This window comes from Hetaerina americana, unplaced genomic scaffold (genome assembly GCF_022747635.1).
Source record: "Hetaerina americana unplaced genomic scaffold, ioHetAmer1.1.p SCAF_4, whole genome shotgun sequence".
Lineage (NCBI taxonomy): Eukaryota > Metazoa > Arthropoda > Insecta > Odonata > Calopterygidae > Hetaerina > Hetaerina americana.
The window spans coordinates 97,095,850-97,117,755 of NW_027286985.1; the positions used below are offsets into that span (position 1 = coordinate 97,095,850).

At 41.7% G+C, this 21,906-nt stretch overlaps 1 protein-coding gene across 1 annotated transcript in view; it reads left to right on the forward strand.

Moving 5' to 3' along the window:
* The window catches only part of LOC139692167 (proton-coupled amino acid transporter-like protein acs), an 82,268-nt gene that overhangs the window by 57,240 nt on the left and 3,122 nt on the right, over positions 1 to 21,906 (forward strand). Inside the window, exons 2-10 of the mRNA XM_071590231.1 lie at positions 2,248 to 2,385; positions 2,473 to 2,649; positions 8,107 to 8,257; positions 9,197 to 9,318; positions 11,189 to 11,273; positions 12,269 to 12,479; positions 12,982 to 13,046; positions 13,161 to 13,339; positions 13,698 to 13,879. Of these exons, the coding sequence (XP_071446332.1) occupies positions 2,267 to 2,385; positions 2,473 to 2,649; positions 8,107 to 8,257; positions 9,197 to 9,318; positions 11,189 to 11,273; positions 12,269 to 12,479; positions 12,982 to 13,046; positions 13,161 to 13,339; positions 13,698 to 13,879 (1,291 nt within the window). The 5' untranslated portion in view covers positions 2,248 to 2,266. The remainder of the gene's footprint in view (positions 1 to 2,247; positions 2,386 to 2,472; positions 2,650 to 8,106; positions 8,258 to 9,196; positions 9,319 to 11,188; positions 11,274 to 12,268; positions 12,480 to 12,981; positions 13,047 to 13,160; positions 13,340 to 13,697; positions 13,880 to 21,906) is intronic.

Here is a 21,906-nt window from a genome sequence, read left to right on the forward strand (position 1 = left end):
GCGTCGAAACCTAGGTCGTGAATAAATATTTTATGTGGAAAAACCAAGTGTTTCCTTTGCAATATGTATCGTTTCCACAAAGTGACGCCTGAAGCTATCTCCTTTAACAAAAACGGTCGTTTTAACCGCTCAGCTGTTGCCAAACACATACGTATATGAAACAGGCCGCGCTATCACACTCAACGATTTAAATTTAATAAAACAGACAGCTAGCTTCAAACTCAACGCCACCGAAAGCGTACACATTCACACGCGACAATTTAACATCATGAACAATGAGCCAGGCATCGAAAGCAACCCAGTCATCCAATGAGGAATAGATTTAAAACAAGCCAAAATTCGAAATACACCTACGGACCTTTCTAACAATGCACCCCCTCCCCTTTCCCACCTCCCCTCTTCTTCCCCCCCTCCCCCGCCCACTTTATTACTCACTTGACACCGAAAAGTACTTCGGTAATTACTTGTCTTCTCGCTGTTAAGTAAGCCTTTACCGCTCCCCGTTGATAGTCACCGGCTGACCGAAATAACTATAGTGAAGCTTTCTAAAGTTTTCTTATTATTGGCTCGAAGAATTTACTTAACTTCACAACAATTTCGTTTGTCTAATTCGGGTGACCGCTCCTCGAGTTTTACAGTAGGAAATTTCAAATTTAAAAACCTTGTCGATGTATAAAGATTTTAAATTACTACATTATTTTGACGGCAGTCTCATCTGAAATCATGCAAAGGTAAATCCTGCGTATCTGTGAAAACGTCGAAATCAGCGTGAGTGAATTTTAACAACCTTAAGAACTCATATTGGTGTGCTCGAGTATGCTGCTGTCTCTACGTTGACTTTCACGAAAGCGTAAGTGATTCGTGTTTGGATTTTCGATGTTTTCACGTGGAATGACGAGAGAAGTGTTTGTAATAGATTTTAGTATGTTGCTAGTAAGCTCCATTGGCTAACTAGGTAGGCAAATTAGGACAAGAGCGCTTTAACACAAAAAAAGTTTTGATAAATTAAGAGTGTCCTCTAATTTTGATGGGCACCGTCTGGTAAACACGTGAGCTAAATTCCTTGTATAAATTGATCCCCTAGAGAATTTGGGCTATTTTAAACAAGGTGTGCTTAATTTTGATTGCAAATTCCTTCAGTTAGATTTTTACTAAATGTTTCAAATTGTGAGTGGTTCAAGTGGCCTATTAATAAATGGCCATACCTTCTTCGTAACCTTTTCTTGCTACTTTCTCTTCCTATTTAAGCGTGAAAATGAATATTGGACGTTACAGGCACAAAGTTTGGCATTTGCCCTCCTGTTTGGAGACTTATTTCGTCCTATCTCCCTTCCCCTGTTACCTTTTCAACCTAACCACACATGGCTCCCGCCCCTATTCCCCCTATTCCCACTCCCTCCCCCCGGTGCAAACGTGCGTGCCTGTGTGAGCGCGCGTGCGTCTGCACGGGCGCTTCAGTGCATGTGTTTACGTGTCTCTTTGGTCACAAGAGGCCACCGTTTAACCCACTGTCGGCGTCGAATCCCACTGTCGTGTGTGATGCGTAAAATCACCAAATCAGAGTTAATTTTAATGTGCAATATTACCCGGAAGTGTTGACTGGATCTATTTTTTCTAAAACCAAACTATGTATTTTACGCATTTATATTTAGTATCAGACACTATTTTATAAGTAACAATGAATGCAGGTTAGTAATTTGTTTACGATGGAAAACCAAATTTCAACAAAATCGGTCGGGAGAGGACCAAAACCTAGATTATCAGGGGTAGATCTGTGTGAGTTCGGCTAGTGAAGTAATTAAGTTTGCATTTGGATTTAATTACGAATAACGTTAATCCGACACATAGTTAGGCAATTGGTTGTAAGAGTTAAAAATGAGAGTTAGGACTTACAACAACTTACAAATAATTCTTAATTTGCAATAGTCAGAAAGTGGTATGCATTCAGTTTAATGCAAATTGTCAAAGTTAACCATGGAATATAGATATATTTTGGAAGTAGATGTTGAATATGGTGTTCGGCTCAGACAATAAATTAAAACAACCATTGAGTATAAGATTTGCGAACTTGTTCACGTTAAAACCATTGGTAGTTTTTTCGATTAAACTGCATAATTACTGCGAATGCTCCCAGTAATCCAGTAGGAATTGCACAAAATATAAAAAGTGAGGAAATTTATTATTAATAAGGAAAACCAGTCAAGAGTCATAGACACATACTGATTCATGTTTCGTCTCCCATTGCAGCGTGTAGGGGTATTCCGCGATGCCCTTCAGTTCCGGATCCGTGACGCCGGAGGGAGCCGGAAACCACCTCTACTCGCTGCCTCCGGCCGATGGGGCGACTTTCCCGGACCAGCGAAGTAAAAGCTACGATGCAGTCAAGTATGCGTCACTCGCCCTTCGTATGAATGCAGAAGGTTGGTTTGATCACAAAGAGTTACGTTTGAAATATCGTATCTCCGCCCACAGCAATGCCTGGACCTCCGGCGATCCTGGTCTGCTCAACGTGGCTTACACCCCGGACGGCGGCGAAGGGGAAGTGTACGTGGTGGGAGGCGGGGGGGACCCGCCCCCGGGGGGCAGGCGCCCCGGTGACGAGGACACCTACGACCCCCACGCGCACCGCAAGCTGGACCATCCCACCAAGTGAGCGCGCCCTTCACTCCCCTCCCATTTGGTCTCAATTTCGCCCAGATGAAGACCTATGTCTCCTGCCCCCTCGTGGTGATCGCCTTTCGCATTGATCTCGTCGCGAGCTACGATTACCCATCGTACCCGCTGGAAACACTACATCGGTTACATCGTACTGCGCGTAAAGTAACGAGTTAAGTTTAAATATGAGCTAATATATTATATTTATATGAAATCCTCATCCACTCACATTAAAAGCTAAATCTACGGTAAATGAACAATTCCTGCAGGAACTTTACAGTTCTCGTTTTCAAGAGTCTTGCCTAGGGAAGGGTTTAAAAATCACATGCAGGGAAGTTTCTTTAATATATGATGGTTATGTTCGTGAAAGAATATTTTTTCTCTTTTTTGCGTGAATGACTACAACTTTTTATCGTGGTGATTTTTTCCTAGACGAATCCACTCAGAAAATCGTGCATCTTGGTATGGAGCCTCCCTACGGATACATATTCTGGGAAAATTTATTAGCTTCCCTGTTTCGCTCCTACTTCATAGTGACTGCCAATTTAGTGTTCCTAGCATAATGCGTTTGATAGAGTGAATTGGGAAAATCTAATGAGTATATTGCAGAAAATTGGAATAGATTGGAGGAGCAGGTGGCTAATCCACAGCCTGTACATGTCTCAGGCTGCTCAGTTGTGATTGGGGGACGGAGATTCTGGATGGGCAGTGTTAGGAAGAGGTGTAAGGCAGGGTTGCCCATTATCACCGGTGCTGTTCATAGTTGATGTGGGGGGGGGGGAAATGATTAAAGAGGGATGGGAAGAACTGGAGGTAGGAATGAAAGTGGGCGGGGAATTCGTAAAATCAGTTAGGTTTGCTGATGACCAAGCTTTAGTTTGTCAGTCAGCCAAGGGATTGCAAACTCTTATGAGTGCATTGGAAATTCGGCGCGATAGATATGGGATGAGAATAAATGTAAATAAAACAAAGGTTTACCAGATAGAGAAAGGACAAGTTTAATGTGCAAATAGGAGGGCAAAAACTAGAGAAGGTGGAGTTTAAATATATTAGAAGTAGACGTATTCTGCACCAGAATGGTCAAAGTACATCTACATCTACATAATACCCCGCAAGCAGCCGCAGGTGTGTGTGGCGGGGGGTGTTAGGTCACCACTCGTAAAACAAGATAAAACCACATGCAAAACCAATAAATTCATGTAAACCAGAGGAATACGTATATATTTTTGCAGAAATCTTCTCACCCCACACACATGCAGATATGCATGTATACTCTCAACTAACATACGAATTGACAAACACCTACAAATGTCGTAAAAATCTTTCCAATAACGTGGTAAATTAGAATTGAAAATTAATAAGGGGAATTTCCATCATTACATGGGCATGCTACTCAGAGCCTCCGCCCCCAAAGATACAGGTAGGGAATACGACACACCGCAGTAGGCAGGCAGCGGAGGCGTCCCCCCAACGGAGAGAGACGAGGGATGGAAGGAGGAACTTGAAAACAAACAAAGCAGAGCAAGCAGTAGTGTAATGAGCCAACGACATTCGTTGATGGCAGTCCCATGCGTTCATGCGGGAAGGTTTTTGACAGCAAAGCACACGATATTAGTGAAATTAGTATTATTGTAACAGTTTTTGACAGAACGTTGAACCCTGCGTTGAACCTTTTCGTATTTCCGAATGAGGTCTTTTTCAGTCGGATCCTATACACTACATGCATATTCTAAATGAGACCTTTGATGAACATGATATGAATGTCCCTTGACCTTGTAGTCACTCCTGCCAACAATGCGTCTAATGAACCCAAATTTGTTATATGCTTGCCTGCAGATTTTAGATATGTTGGTACCTCAAGTTAAGTCGTTATTTATTATAACGCCTAAGTATTTTACCGTATTAGCAACCTCTAGATCAACTTCAGCTAGTTTGTAAACAAATCCCGTTGATCTTTTAAAGAAAGTTACCACCGAATATTTGTTATGGTTTAATGACAATCCCCATTTGGTACATCATTTTGAAATGCAATTGAGATCATTTGCCAGTATTAATGAAGTTGGGACATATTGAGAATAACTGCTAAAAAATTAACTTACTAACGTAAACTAACAAAGCTCTTTTACTGTCCCATTACTTGGTCCTTCTCCCTCGCCTTTTTAAATTTGGGCGTGATGTATTCAATTGCTTCAGGCTCAACTTTGTGTTCTTCATTTAATTGTCGTGATATTGGCCAGTCCCTTGGAACTGTGTGATACATTAGCTATCTGTCAAATACTATTTCCAAATAAGACGCTATTTCTGATTTAAATTTCTGCGGAAGATGCCGTAACAGTAATTTTCAACGGAGTCATGCGCTTGTGCACATCGCAATGCAACAATATGTGTATGTACGACAAAATGTTTGATCAGGGCCTGGTGTTTGTTTTGACTGATGTCTTCAAGTTCGCGTTCGATTCCAAGAGAAGAGATGACGATTTTAGACATATGTAGGCTTTCGTAAGCGAGCGGGTAGCGATTAGAATTGTTCCGGCAAGCGATTATTAAAAAGCCAATTAAAATAGTGTGCAAGCGTTTTCCAAACCGGCGGTAAGTTTTTCTCCATTGCTATTTAGGGACGGCGCTGTCGAACTTATTTTCCTGAACCTCCCGTACGTATGACCAAAATGCTTCAGAGCTATCGTCCAAATACTTACCAAACTTTGAATTTTAAATTCTGTTAACGCCTGGTTTCTAGCCTTCTTTGCTAACGCTTTCACAGTTTTATAGTAATGTATTATTACATTTTGTTTAATTCTAGACTCTTCCTTGAGTGATCTCCTCATTGCCGCATACCATGCCCTCTGTTTTTTTAGGGCTTTACGTATTTCTGTATTGTACCATCTGGGTTCCGTCCTTTCACTTTTCAATTTACTATGTGTGTATGTTTCAATTGCAGACTGCGAGACGTCAGGAAAAGCACTCCACAAACTCTCCTTTTCTCTGGTGCTACTCCTTTTCTTAAATGAACCTTAAAACTGCTGCAGCTCACGACTTAATCCGCATCACTATATATAGCTGTGTCGCCACTGTACTTTGCCTGATGGTGACTTTGTAAGTCGAAATCTAGGTCGTGAATGATAAAAAATATGTGTGGAAGAACAAAGTATTTTCTTTCCCGATATGATCCGCTTCCACAAAGTGACGCCTCAAACCATTGTATTCATCGAGTTGAAAGTATTTTGCAATTCCGCAGTGTCGTTTTTTTATTTCAATATTTAAAAAGGGCGCCACACGGAAGTGAAAATACATGTATACGTTAAGTGGGAAATTTACCTCTCATGAGTTATCGTCCTCTCCGTTATTTGCTTTTGGTTCCCTTCTACTCTTTTATTTCTGTGAGTAAATTCCAAACTGAACTCTCGCAACGTTCCTTTCCCTTTATTAGTTTCTCGTGTTAGTTAATTATGTATTTATGTCGAACTCTTCTTAATCTCCTGCTTACATTCTTCAACTCCTCCTCAAATCTCTCTTACTACTCTCCTCCTCTGTAGTCAATAGTTTCGAATTGTAACTTTTGTGGCGTCCATTATCCCATTTGCTAGATGTTCACACCTTCCATCCATCTCTCTCATATCCTGGTCCTCGTTCATGATTAAATCCACGACTTCCTTGTATTTATCCACCCCCCCCCCCCTCCCATTTGGGAATATTCGAAGTTCTATATTTTTAGAGTTAACTTTTTTACCCTCTTGAACCTGTCGTAATACACAGTGATCAGAGCCCATATTCGCTAAAGGGAATCCGTTTAGCAGTGATGTTGAAAATGCGTTGTTACGCCCATCATACTACGGTAGGAGAGATCATGTCAAAATGTCAACTGTCATGTAGAACAGATAAATTTAAGATGTCGTTTTTTTCAACAACGATTCAGTATTATAATACCAATGTCCGACGGCGGTAGGGTCATATTCAGATCTAAATTATTCTGGTGTGCATTCATTCCCTGCCACGCACCCTAGCGGTGGCTTGAAGGGGACTAAAAAAAAATACATATATCCCTGTTATTCCCTCCATTCCTACGAGTGGGTCAGTGTTGAAGTCCGGTATCGTTTAAAAGCAAGCCAATTCTTCCTAATAGCATCATCGTCCGGCTGAAATATGTTATTCTCTGACCGCGGTAACTCCTAAAACATAATCTTTTACTTCACTCCCGTCACGCCACTCGACTACCGCCAAGCTCCTATCCCCCGTCGCTAATCAGTGTTTCCTTCTTGGAACACGTTTTCCCTCTTTGAGTGCGTACGAGCTCCACTCTTTCCTCCCTGAGATTCTTTATCGACATGCAAATCTAAATAAGGATCGAGTTCGTTGGATTATTACTATTTTTTTCTTATTTACTATTCTATGAATGTTTTATCACTCAATTGCTTGTGTTGGCCGCTCTTTTTCAACCATTTTATTCAGTACTACCGCCTCCTAACGTTTACTCTCAAGCCCTCCATTGCACATATACCTGTATTATTATACATCCTCTTCGCTCCTGTAATCCCCGCTATCCTTTTAACCTCACCTCGCACAACCGTAACACGTCTACATGTCCATCTCCTGCCGAGGTTTTTCTAACTTCAATGTTCCCAAACTCGTCCTAATATTCTAAGTCTCTATTCCAACCATTGCAGTCCTCCTCTGTGTCTTTTTTCGGTCGATTTCAATTCCATACTGCTGGGAATCCTTATGATGACGACCGCGGAAGCCATTCCCTCCCCCCCTTTTGCTGTGACCGGCGCCCGCCCCTGCGACGCTGCCGCTGTGGCTCTCGAGTTGTACGGGCTTGATGGGGTGGGGATATAAACCAATCGGTTCCCGAAAACTGGCTCATTGTATTTCCCAAACCATGGGTTTCCACCAATCCACTTCCTATATCTACTTTAAACTTCGACTCGGATTTTGATACGACCATGGCCGCCTTCGCTCCTGGCTGGCTTAACCGACCTCCGATCGAAAGTCGACGACCCCCGAAATATTTATTTTACCGGGGAAATACTGAACCATTTTCTTTTGTCTGGAAAAATCAGCTCTCATGTGAGAAAGGTACAATCTGCATCATCAAAGTACCACGTGATCTGGGATGAGTCATAATGACTTTGGGCTAAAAAATTAGTCAATCACAAAAATAACAAGTGCGTGACTTGACTCACGATAAAAGAAATAGTGCAACTGCCCGATATTCTGGAAAACCAGAAAACATTGACAATATTGAGTTGTGTGGTGTTTCCAAGGAGTCTTACGCAATGGTCGAACCTTTTTTTCTCGATGTTAGTGCAATGAGAGTGTAACGAGATGAAATTTATTCGTGTCTTTCCACCGCAGATTTATGCTTCGATTCCTCTCCATGGATTTTCTCCCGACACTCCGCACGCTAATTGTATTGTGAAAATTGTCTCTATCTCTCTCTGCTCTTCTTCCCAGCAACGCCGAGACCCTCATCCACATGCTCAAGGGCAGCCTGGGCACCGGCATCTTGGCCATGCCGGAAGCTTTCCACAACGCCGGCTACGGACTCGGCATCTGTGGGACGATTTTCATAGGAACCCTTTGCACGTACTGCCTTCACATCCTGGTGAGTGGTATATAACATTCTGACAAATTTCTATTCACTAAGCTTCAAGGCTCCAAACTGCGGCCGAAATTTTCACTAATACCGAAGTTGCATTGCTCCAAATGCAAAACAAGGGATTAAAAAACGGAAGCTACGAGTACACGTAAAAAAACGGAGGCTCGTATGAGTATTGGAGCGTTGATTAGGTTCAAAGAAGAGCTTTACAGCTAATTAACGCTCAAATAAAGTAGTTGAATTGTCGTTCCTTATATTTTATATGCTCTTCGGATATTAGTCAATAATTATTAATTATCGAATTAACGATATTGTGCATTAATTTCCTCAATAACTGTTTTAACTGAGATAGCTAATAACATATCCAATCCAATAACTGATTTCTATATTTATATGCATGAGAAATCCAATAACTAATTTAGTTAAACTACCTTAAATGAAGCCGTCATTGCAGACTTGTTTTATATTCTAGAGTCTTTTCTACGCCATCTCTCGCTCTTTTAAATAATGCGGCCAGTGGTTACAAGTAAACTTTAAAGTCCTCCTAAACTGAATGCAAAACTTTTTAAATCACACCATGAGAAATCCTGAGAATTAATTCGAGATACCATTCATTCAAAGGCAATGCGTCAAACACAATAGGGGCTGGAGAATCGATTTCCGGCTTAGAGAAACGAGATTCTCCTTTTCCTCGAATATTTTTTATCGTTTTTTTTCCTTTGTTTTACCTGACAGCGGTGAGTTTAAACGATTCTCTCTTCATCAAAATTAAGTCGATTGATCGAAGACCAAATTACTTTTAATTTTGTGATGTATGGGAAACTATTGTGCTAAAATGAGAATAATCTTTTTTTTAATATTACTCCATCCCGATTTTCATTGATCCTGTAAGTTCAAAGAGTCATATCAATTTAAAATTTAAATGTAACGTATTTTATTTTACAGATACGCTCCCAGTACATCCTTTGCACGAAGTTACGCGTACCAGTTCTTAACTATCCAGACACAATGGTTGCGGCCATAGAGATTGGGCCCAAGTGGCTGAGAAAGTTCAAAGGTGCTTCGAGGTGAGTCGGAGGGCACGATTCCCGGGGACAATCATCCTGGCTCGAATGAATTTAAGCCTCACAACGAACTGGGGGAATTACATTTGGATTAAGTTCACTTGGAAGTAAAATGTCCTACTTCTCGTTACACTTACTCAAGCTCAATTTTGGTTTTATCAATTATTGTTGGTGGTTGATTCTGGGAGGGATTCAAGGATTCATAAGGCCGTCTGGAGGAAGATCATGGGAAGTGGGATAGAAGGAGGGGGACAGGGAGAGTGATTTGGTCGACAGGCTGTGCTGATTGGGGGCCAGGGGGGGGCGCATTCACCAATGCGAGAGAGGAGGGTTCCAGGTTGCAGTTGAGAATGGCGATAGCGTCTCATCTACATCATCATAATAACCCGCAAGGCGCCGTAGGGTCGTGTGGTGGGGATGTTACTCGTGGGTCACGACCAATGCATGCACAATCCTAATCATAACTGATGATGAAAGTTAATCACACGAAAGAAGGTTCTTACATACACAAGAATATTCAATAGCAGAACACGTATATTCTAATCATGCTGGAGGAATGTTTAAAAAAATCGGTCAATTAAAAAAAAATGATATCCACAAAATATGTATGTCAACGTCCAATGCTAATTATCTCTTTCGCGCCTGCGGTCACGTCTATTTTGATCTTTGATGGCACGAGGAATAAACCTTATTTGAAATCTATCCGTTCTACTATAAATCTCCCTGATCATACGTTGGTGATCGGATCAAATAGAGTAAGTCGGGGCCTGTAACAAGTCTTCAACATCCTCGGATAAGCAACCTGCCTCAAATGTACGCAATGAATTCAACCTGAATTTGCAACCTACGTTGAACTAGAGGCTCTCTTTCTAATCCTCTAATAGTGCCGCGACACTGCTACCTTGTTCATAACAATCAAGATCTTCGAGAGACGAGTCGGTGTTGGTGCGGGGAGTTATAATTGAGGGGGCAGGAGGGGGATTAGGAGCGTGTGACCTACTGCGGCGGGGGAGGGAGAGGTCACCCGGGCGTGCCAAAGGGTTGCCGATATGAAGAGAGGAAGTCTTTTGGGCACGTACAGCGAGAGATGCCGAGGGACCTGGTGGCGTGCGTCATGTCGCGTGCGGTCACTTTGGTGCGTGGCGTTAGCTAGAAAAGGGAGGGAGAGTCTCGAGCGGAGGATTCTGGGTATCCGCTTTGTTTAGTGACGTGTGTGAGGGATAGAATGGGATGGCTTTGGAGTATGCTATTGCCTATTCTGTGCTCTCAATGGTGGGTGTCTGTTGTGAATTGAATGGCAGCCATTTAATTGTCGATATTGTTGATAGTTCGTTGGTTTTATTTTTACGGATGATAAGATGAGTTCTGTGGTTTTGAGGGCGCATATAAGCATCGAGGAAAGAAATAACGGAGTCGGGTCGTCACTTAAAAAGAGACAGAGGAGTTTGGTTTGGAAATGCCTCTGCTCTGCAGTGCGAGTAGTCTCGACCCGGAGGGGCGCACCGCTTCGGGGGGAGGAGAGCCGTACGTCGGGGGGAGAAATTCGTACTCCGGCAGGGGAGAGGACGCCATTTAAACCAGAGATATTTGCTTGCGACGGGTGAAAAATTATATTTTCACGATATAGCTTAACTTGGATCGCAAAATTAACTCTGGTAAATATCAATTAATAAATATCGTTTCTATGAATGGAAACTATTTTTTTTTGGAATATTAAAATTATTCGAAGATCATCCAAAATTAAATTGAAAATTTTAGGATAACTTAAACGCGCGGAATCTCAATCTAGCACTAAATTAAAAAAAAATCGAAAGGCTTTTTAAATTAATTACGTGGGATCCACCAAAATCTCATGTTCACCTTCTCTATTCAGGCACATAATCAACGCCTTCCTGATCGTCTACCAATTGGGGATCTGCTGTGTGTACGTGGTATTCGTCGCTACCAATATTAAGCAGGTAAATATTTATCAAAAAAGAAATATCGCACTAAGAAAATCGACTGTCTGAAAAATTTCTGATAGTGTTCTTCACTTAGAGGAGCAAAGTATTTTACCCTCGTACAAATCAATGTGACATTATTTCTCATCTCACAGAATTAATCTCTTCTTATTTTATCCGCACTCTTCAGGATTGGAATGCTTTGCCTTATCGTTGATTAGAATGTCGCTGACACTTTTGCCACATGCTTGGAGAGTTGTGTGTTAATATTTTCGATCATTTCAATCGCACAAAGTTTGACCAATAGATATGCTAAGAAAATGAAACTGCGTCCAAAGTCAACTCTGCGGATTTCTTTCATTTTTAAACACTACTTGACGCAATGGACTTGAAATTGAACGAATACACTCGTGCGCATAAAAACTGTTTGAAACTCGCGAAGCAGTATTCATATTTTCAATGTAGGCGATTAAAACGAACGCTCCGAATGTGGGATAGTTCAAGAATTATTTAGTATTGAGAGAAGAAAATACTCAAATAAGTGTGTCTCTTTTTAGTCTTAGCGTCGAACACAGCAAGCAATTATAGGTCATATTTTTATCCGGGAGTTTTGAATGGGTACTCTACGAGCCCTGAAGAATTCAGCCCACTCCTCGCGGTGGTGAAACATGAGAGTATTTCGCCTAGAACTGGGAGATGTTGATAACTTTTGGTGGAATTTCCACCATGTTCCTAAATGAGGCAAGGTTTTGAGTTATTATCTTCCTAGTATAAAAAATGAAACACAAGTTTACTTAAACTAGGAAAGACAGGGCATTTTTTGTCTAATTAAGCCGAGTGAAGCTCCAGTCTAAGGAGGTATTGACGAATGCTCCTTAGAATTCTTTTGGAATTTATTTCGCATTTCCCCGTCCTCTATCGTTATATCTCCTCATTGTGATCTCATCGCTTGTCTCTGTTCGACTCCCACGTGCCCTCTTGGGAAACTCACCCGCTCCTCGCATCTCCCGCAGATCGTCGACGAGTACTGGAGGGCCCTGGACGTCCGCGTGTACATGCTGATGCTGCTGCCGCCCCTCATCCTGCTCAACTACATCCCCAACCTCAAAGTGCTCGCTCCGTTCTCCACCGCTGCCAACGCCATGACGTTCGTGGGGCTCGGAATCGTGCTCTACTACCTGTTCGGCAGGGGCGTGCCGCACGTGTCGGAGAGGAACCTCGTGGGTGAGAGGCTAGAAGGGCAAAGCCGCCATCACCCACAAAGTGGAGACGGAATCACAAGTCATGATTCACTGGGAACGCTTACGGTCGCGTCGTCCCATGAGGTGGACACTTGCAAGACCACTGAAACTAGAAATCATTCAATATGACGTTTAAAAAATACTCATTCTCGGTTCATTTTATCTCTCTATCTTTCATTTTATAGTTCTATCCATCAATATGGGTGGTCCTTTTGTTTTCTCTAAGATGGCATTAAAATCTTCTTCCGTTAAGCATTGAGACATTTCCATATTTTAAATTCCGGGTAGCCGCCTCATTTAATTAATTTGTACGTGAGCAAATTTCACGTTAATTAAATATTGCGATTCTAATTCCTAATTTATGATAACTTTTAATTCGATTCCTCCGACTCGTTCTCTGAACCATTTGAAATATTTTTCCTCTGCTTGAGCGGAAAGTTTGATTCTCTATTTTACATATATATATCTCTCTCTCTCTGTCTCAGGTGAGCCTTCGCATTTCCCGCTGTTCATCGGAACAACTCTGTTCGCTCTGGAGGCGGTCGGAGTGGTGAGTATAATTCGCGTCCATTCAATCGGGCGGAAGGGACGTAAATGAGTGCCCCATTTCCCTCCGTCCCGCCCGACGGCACCCCTCCCTCTAATCCATTCCATTCGCCGCCAGGTGATCGCCTTGGAGAACAACATGGCAACCCCGTCCGCCTTCGGAGGATACCGCGGCGTACTCAACAGGGCAATGCTCATCATCGTCCTGCTCTACGTCACCATCGGCTTCTCCGGCTACCTCAAGTACGGCGACAGAGCCCTGGGGAGCGTCACCCTCAACCTCCCGACGGACGAAGTGTGAGTGCGGCCGGACAATTCATCCTGTGTGTAATTGTAATCTTCATTGAAACCAGTGCGACTATTTAACTGTGTTTGTGCGACCGCCACTTTGGAGAATAGCATTTTCGATTAATTCTGCTATTCCTTACAAGTTTTTTGTCCAGTAAGTCAACAGTTGCGAAAGGACCAAAATGGAGAATCACTGGAAAATTAGGAATTTCACTTCACATCGGCTATTTTTTTGTCCGACCGTGTTGGTTAGCTACTGGGTATTAATTCGAATGAGGCAACGAATGAGCTATTGTTATGGACATACAAAATGAAGAACTAAAAGATAATTGCTTTACTAATGATATATATTTCGTTCCTTTTTTAGATTGGCCCAGGTTGTGAAAGCGATGTTCGCGGCGGCCATATTCGTCACGTATGCCCTCCAGTGCTACGTCCCGCTGGAGATCCTTTGGAAGGAGTATCTGGTCAAGTCGCTGCAAAAGAAGAGCCCGAGGCAAAGAAAGATATTGGAATACGTCCTGAGGACGGCAATTGTCATCGCAACTTGTAAGTGCACTCGGGAAATATCGCACGGCCACCCACGACTAAATTGTACGTCCACTCGAGTGTTACCGAGAGAAATCGTGGAAAGATGATATTGAGAGAGAGGGCGAAATGGGCGTGCTCTGGCGAAGGAACCAATCGGGATGAAAAAGAGGAAATGTCGTGTACATTGTTAAAGAATTGCAACGGGTGAAAATATTAATGCAGCCATCATACCAAAACAAAAAGAATTTGCGCTCTGTTGTACGAACATATAAGGCAATACTTGCAGAATTACTTGGGGAAAAGGAACTTAGGTCAGATCAGTGGACGTAAATGGAGACCTTTTTGCAGGCGGTATGTCTCAAGTTAACACCTTGAACAGATCTTTTGGAAGCGTGTAGAACAGCGAGGAGTCAAACCAGTCTAAATCTCCGGGGCACCAGCGTGTTAATGAATGAAGTATTCATAGAAGAATTCTGCATGTCCGGGTTTTCACCGCGTTGTTGTTTGAAGCCGACAACAGTTTCGCCGAAGTTTCATCCGGCGTCTTCAGGTCGAAGAGGACATCTTCGACCTGAAGACGCCGGATGAAACTTCGGCGAAACTGTTGTCGGCTTCAAACAACAACGCGGTGAAAACCCGGACATGCAGAATTCTTCAAGCCACCGCCGCGAAAATCTACGCAGCCAGAAGTATTCATAGGTCAAAAGGGATTAGTCGAACAACTGCATGCAGTCAAAATGAACGAATCACTTAGACGGGAATGGGTCTTCGAGTGCGGATGCCAAAAGAGTTGGCATCGGAAACTGTACCATTTCTAGATAAAATATTTAACAAGTCCTCATTGGCAGGGCCGAAAGACTTCAAATTGTCCACGCCACTACCATTTATAAAAGCAGAAATGAGCAGGACTCCGGTATTTACGGACTGGTATCATTAACTTAAATCTCGTGCAAAATTCTTGAGCATATTACAGTTAAATAAGAATGCAAAAGAAAAAAATTCTCTTGTTTGAAACAGGATAGTAATGGCTCAAAGTGTTTGTAATAAAGAGTTTATTTGTTAATTTTTAATAAGATAGTAAACACCAACATGCTGGGGATACATGGAAACTTTAATATTTTACTCTAGCCTTCCTGCTTCTTGAATAACTCATTACCTTCGTTTTCGTATGATTAATTCTCATCTCATTCCTATTACACTGATTCAGTAATGTGCCAATCTATTATGGCAACCCTTTAGCTGGGTGGCCAACTAGCGTATTTGCTAATCTAAATGATTTCAAGAGTTCCACACCTATATTCAAACCAGTCGCCAGGCCTGACTGACTAATTAACGCGTGACTGAATGGTTTTGCAATGCCGCATCTGCTCCAGGGAAACTGTGTGAGTTGAACACGCTGTTCTTAAATTTATGTGTAAACGTAATGTAGTGTAAATGATTTCTACCTGCGTCTATCGGTATTTTCCTTGTGAATTTTTCTTTTTCCACCTATGTCTACCGTGGTGTTTAAACCATCAGTTAAGTGTTGTTCAACCAATTCGTTCCACGAAATTCTATAGTTTTCTCCCCGCGGCCAGTCCTCTGTCCTAAAACGTCCTTTCCTGCCTCACTCCTGTCTCTCCCTTCCCTTAACCCTACATTCCAATCCCCCATCGCCAATAACTGTTTTTTCCGGTACGTACGTAATGATTTTCGTCCAACTGATCGCACACACTATCTAATTCTTCCTCCGCATTGCTGTTTGTCGGTAATATATACCTCTGATTACCTATAGATTATCCGTGCGTCGTCTGTACCCTCAGTGAGGCTACCGCAAAGGCATCCGACCTCAGTGTGGCGGCCATTTGAGTGATGGCGTCATATTAAAATCTCTACCAACGGACTTCTTTTCGTCTGGTTCCTTATTTTCGACCTATCTGGCATGGATAACTCTACCAGAAGCAAATATCATTGCTTCCGTTAACGCAGCTCTAGGGGTCATAGGAGCACGAGAATCATCCACCTCGTCAACGTCCATGGGGACGTTAATCCATGGACGTGAGGCTTAAGCTTTTGGGAATAGAAATGCGGCGAAGGAAGAGATTGTGGGAAGAATAGAACAGAAAATTCTTCTTGAGAGATTCAAATGGATGACTCCCTTACGTGATCCACTTAGACAAAGTTCTCGTGGTTTCTCGATTGGAGGGCAGAATCACCCGAAATCCTGAGCTAATTAATATGTATTCTTTGTTATGTCAAAATCAATTTAAGGATATGCGCTCTACGAAAAGGTTTTTTAAAAACATTTGCATTTTTTCTTCGTTGCCATGTTATAAAATCTCAGTTTTGGGTGAGATCAGACATAAATTTGAAGTAATTCACATTTTTCGGGTATGTGTCACTAGAAATAGCCGTTTTGTATTAAATACACAACGTTAATTTTTACTTTTTTAAAAAAAGTTTCATATTGATGATCAAAGAATAAAAAACTTAGCAATCATTTTTCTCTTTAAGAGTGCACAAAACTCCGGTATTTTATGGATTGATCCGGAGTATTTTTGGCCACCGTGAAATGGTGACGTCTAGGACGTTTCGATTTTTTCAAGGGCAGGAAATGCTCTAGTTTCAGTAGTTGGCCTGAATCTGGGACGAGCACCTGTCCTGTACACCGGCAGTGGCCAACTATCGATTGCCCGAAGGATATTGATCCCCACTTAACCCCTTAATCGCGCTCCTTAGCCGTCCGCGAAATCATTTCATCAGCAGCAGTAGGCGAACAAGGACTCCTCCTCCCATGAACCAAATTGAAAAATTTTTTAGTTGAAAAAATTGTCAAAAAATAAATAATTTCATATTAAACAAATACTACCTTGATCAAAAATTTCCCGGAATTTATTCAGAAAATTAAAAATACAAGTTTATTCATCTAAATCTATATTGTCCCCTTCAAAGTAATCCCCATCGACTGCAACACACTTATGCCAGCGCTTGATCCAATCCTCGAAACATTTTTTATATTCGGTTTTCGGTATGTCCATCAGTGCTTCCTGCGATTTTTCCATTACTTCCTCTCGGCTGCTAAAACGCGTTCCCCGTAATGGTTTTTTAACTCGATTGAACAGAAAGAAGTCACAGGGAGCCAAATCAGGTGAATTCGGTGGCTGTTGGATGGTATTTGTTGCATTTTTCGTCAAAAAATTACGAATAATGATAGCACTGTGCGACGGTGCGTTATCATGGTGCAAAATCCACGAGTTTTCTGCCCACATTTCTGGTCTCTTTCGGCGAATTGCTTCACGCAAACGTCTCATAACGCCCAAATAATACTCTTTGTTTACTGTCTGGCCTTCTGGCAAAAATTCATGATGCACTACACCGTTGTAATCCATGAAAACCGTCAGCATTGCCTTCTTTTTTGACTGAAAACGACGTGGTTTTTTTTGTCTCGGCTCATTTGGTGAACGCCATTCACTTGCCTGATGTCTGGATTGCGTGTCGTACTCATAAACCCACGTCTCGTCTCCAGTAATGATCCTTTTGATGAATGTGGGATCGGATTCAGCCTCGCAAATCATGTCTTTTGCGACGTCAACACGGTCTCTTTTTTGCATGAAATTGAGGTCTTTTGGCACCAACTTTGCTGCTGCACGACGGAAACCCAAATCATTAACCACAATGTCTTGGGCGGATCCATAGGCAATGTTCAAGTCCTCCGCTATTTCTCTGATGGTTAATTTGCGGTTATTGACCAACATTTCTTTTACTTTATCAATTTTTTCACCGACTTTCGATGTCGATGGTCTGCCACTGCGTTCATCATCTTCGATTGACTCACGACCACTTCTGAACCGCTCGTGCCACTGGTAAACGACCGTTTTTTTTAGAGAATCGTTGCCGAAACACTTTTCCAACATTTCCAACGTCCGTGCGCCACTAAATCCGTTTTTTACGCAAAATTTAATACAAGTTCGTTGTTGCAAATTTAAATCCATTTCTGCAATTGTAAAAAATCGCCAACACACACAGAGATAGATGTACTCTTGGCTACGTAACTTTTGCAAATGTCAAGTTATGACACTAAGATTTAAAGGGAATATCAACAACAGATGTACCAATTAAACAAAAAAAACAGAACTCAAATCGGAACGATGGGAGCGCCACACGGTGGTTATTCCGGGAACTTTTTGATCAAGGTAGTATGTAAAAATCATTTGACTCACTTTCCAACCGGGGCAATTTCCATTATTTTTAACTTACTAACTCACTCTTTGATGACACCAGTCTCTTGACTCAATTGAAAGTTTTCTGCTTGAGGTGACATAAATATATACAGGTATATATATATATATATATATATATATATATATATATATATATATATATATATATATATATATATATAGACCATATGAGGTATTTGTTTTTGAATACCCATCTAGGTCATTAATGTATAGTTAATGGTAGTGAATTATTATGGACATTCACGGCAGAATTCCCTCACTGAAAGTTTGAAGAATGTTGTTTTTATTGCAAAACTGTTTTTGACCTCTTGGGAAATGCGAATGAGATTTTATACTAATAGACCATCCAATTTTTTAATTTCCGGCTCAAACTAAAAGTTTGATTTGATCCACTGGATTTCGTTGAGCGTCTCCCACGCGATAAGTAAGACAGAGTTTGAAGTGTTTGCATCTGAGGTTGCATCATCCTCTGTCCCAAAAGCAGAAGGACTGTGTCGATTACTCACCGCCGTCAGCGGGTTTTCCACGCCTCGAACGCCCTCTGGAAGGCGACACCCGGAATGCTGCTGAACCCCAGGGATAAGTTATCGGACCTCTTTTATTCCTACTTTGCCTTAACAGTATTGACTCCGTAGTCACTAGTAAGATATTAGTACGTTTCTTTGCCGATGATGCTGTGGTTTATCTTGATATCCGTATTCCTGAGGGCACAGCAGCTGTATCAGATGACCAAAATGCTATTCAACGCTGGTGAGACCCTTGGCAATTAAAATTAAACTTAAAAAAAGTGCGTAGTCATGATTTTTTTGGAAAAAAAGCAATTCCCTCCCAGAATGCCTACTGCATCGGGAACACCGAAATGCAATGTGTAGACTCGAATAAATACTTAGGCGTTCCCCTCAATCACGATATCTCCTGGGTGAAACTCATACGGGGATATTGTGGGCAAGCTAACAAAAAATTAGGATTTATTAGAAGAGTGCTGGGTAAATTTGATGAAAATGTTAAAGAGAAATGTTATGGATCTGGTTAGGCTTCATTTATAATATGCTGCCAGTATATGGGATCCTCACAAAGTTGGATTGATTGCCGGATTGGATCGCGAGCAACGTAGAGGAGCTAGATTTGTAAAACGTTGTTATGATAAACTAAGTGGCGTATTCAAAATATTAGAGGAGCTACGCTGGGAATCACCGACGAAGCGAAGGTTAAATTACAGATAAAATCTCTTGCGTAAATTGGAAGGACGTCGCTATAGCAGTGATGGTCGAAAATGTATTGTCAGCCCCATCGGCTGGAGAGATCATGTCAATAAAATTAGAGAGATTAAGTGCAGAACAGATAGATTTAGCATGCTATTTTTTTCACGAAATATAAGGTATCAGTATAACATTGTCCGACCGCGGTAGGGTTATATTCAGGTCAAAATTAGTTTGGTGTGTGTTCACCCCCTGCCACAAACCCTAGCGGTGGCTTGCAGGGTACGAAAATATCTAATATTCAAAATATCCAATATCTAAAACCTAAGCTCTTTCGTCACGACCTGTTGTAACGCTTCCACCGAGCCGTGGCGACGTCCTTTCAGAACGGATTTGAGGCAGGGGAAGAGTAAGAATTGGGCAGGTTGGGCATTGTCTGCAAAATTTGGACCCTCACTCACTTGGGAGCTCGGCCTTAACATCGGACAATGATAAAGCAATTCGACAAATACATACACCATACCCTTAAATGAAGTAAAACCACCTAATTGCGAATTGAACCCGCGACCTCTGGTTTGGTAGGCGAGGACGTTACCCCACCGCCACCGGGCCGGTCATATAAGTGAGTCATCATTGATCGTTGGTCTCTTGTGATAGATCACCTTGATCATTCTCCACATTGAATACATTATACATCTACGACTCAGAATCACCAGTCGACATGTATCGTAAGTGGAGGGGATTAAAGGCTAGAAAGTGAGAAGAAACCTTCTTCGCGTACGTGTCCGTGAATAGGTACTCTCGCGAAATTTCTTAAATGGTGCTTAGGAATCCGTCTAATATCGTCTTTTTCGTTGAATCAGTTTTTTTTTAAGAGCTGTCCGATGAGAATTATCGCTCACTTCGCAATTTCAGCACCTCAAATTGATAGCTTGTGCGCCTGGGATGCATGATGCCAAGACATAAGTTTGAGGAAATTCGCTAGAATCATCGTCCCCTTCAAACATGTTTCACAGCAAGGAAAAAGTCTTGAAATAAACTGCTCATTGATCTTCAGGATAGATAAAAACATAACTTTATGCCTCAATGCCTCAAGTGTTACAATGGCAATTGCATCGCTCTCTCCTTACAGGGCAAAATGTTAATGCCCGTATACAAATCAAAAAGATTAAGCAGGGCCACACATCTTTTTGGTGGATCGCGGGATATTCAGGTCGATGTCGCTAGAGAAAAAATGGGAATACATATTCGAATAGTAGAGGGGAGAATGTTAGGCTAGCAATGGAGGGGGAGGATAGGATAGGAGTGTTGGACGGAGTGAAGAGAGGAAGAAGTATACGGAGTGGAAGAGGTGCTTATTGTAGTGTAGAATGTTGGGTTATGTTTTGTTAGGAGAGACAAGGGAATTGTCGCTGTATCGTTTGATAGCTTGATAGATTTTTGTCCAACCAAAACCTACCTTAAACGTTAAATTACCGATAGTTATAGTAATAATTTTAGAGTAAACCTAAGCCTGGCTTCTGTGTCTTAAGTTTAGTTTATTTTTACTTTCGGCCAGATTTCATGGATATCATCCCACTGCGAGTAAGTGTAAAGAGAAATAAAATGAAAAATTTTCCCGTGCCTCCGCGTGAAATTTTGCCCTGTCAACCAACTCAAACCAATTACGTCTGTTGATGATTCTTGAAACAAGAGTTACTCGCTGTTAATATTTTCCTCTCATGATAGATGCGAAAATGCCTCCATCATTTCCTTAATATTGTATGATTCCAGTGGTTTCATCGTCTCACAAAATTCCTGAAAAGATTCCGCGGGCGAATTGGCGATTTCTACGTCACATCATCCACATTTTCTCGATCGAAATTCTTCGAGACAATTCAATTATTTCATCTTGCGGATAATTTGCCGTGGTTCAGCGTTTGACCTCTTAAATAACTTTCCCTCTTAGTAATTTTCGTATGCATAAAACTGCCGCTAATTTTACGTGCCTGCCGTCAGTTTTGGTTTGGTTCCCTGGATAAGTATAAATGCTCTGTATCTTCCTCGTGACTTTCTAAGACGCATGAAAGTTTCGGCTCTTCGCCAATTGTTGGTATTTGGTTTTCTCGGCAACATTTCGTTAAATCTTCCCTAATATAATCGAAACGCGGAAAAAGGGATTTTGGTCTAATAGACCTTTGACTGTTGCTTGTGCTTAGCCACCAACTTTCCTTCCCTCCTGTCTTTGGAATGAATATGTCCCCATTCTGATTGTCATCTTGATAAAGATTCCCCGTGTCGTAACCATGGTCGCTTGTTTTTAATCAATTTAAATGTGGCCATATGCTTGTTTTTTTATTCTGTGTTAACATGGAAATACTAGCGGGATGATTCAGATTGGGGGGTCAGGAAGGGGAGAGGTACGCAAGATGCAATAGCAGTAATGAGGTCACACGATTGGAGAGTAACCTAGAGGATCTATTATAGCAAGGGTGTATATTTCATAGATTTCGAGAAAGCGTTGGGCAGAGTAAATTAGGTAAAATTAATATATGTACTGCAGAAGATCGGAGCGGATTGAACTGGCTTATCCACATCTCGTACGGGTCTTAAACTCATCCAGTGCGTGTGGTGGATGGAGAGTCTG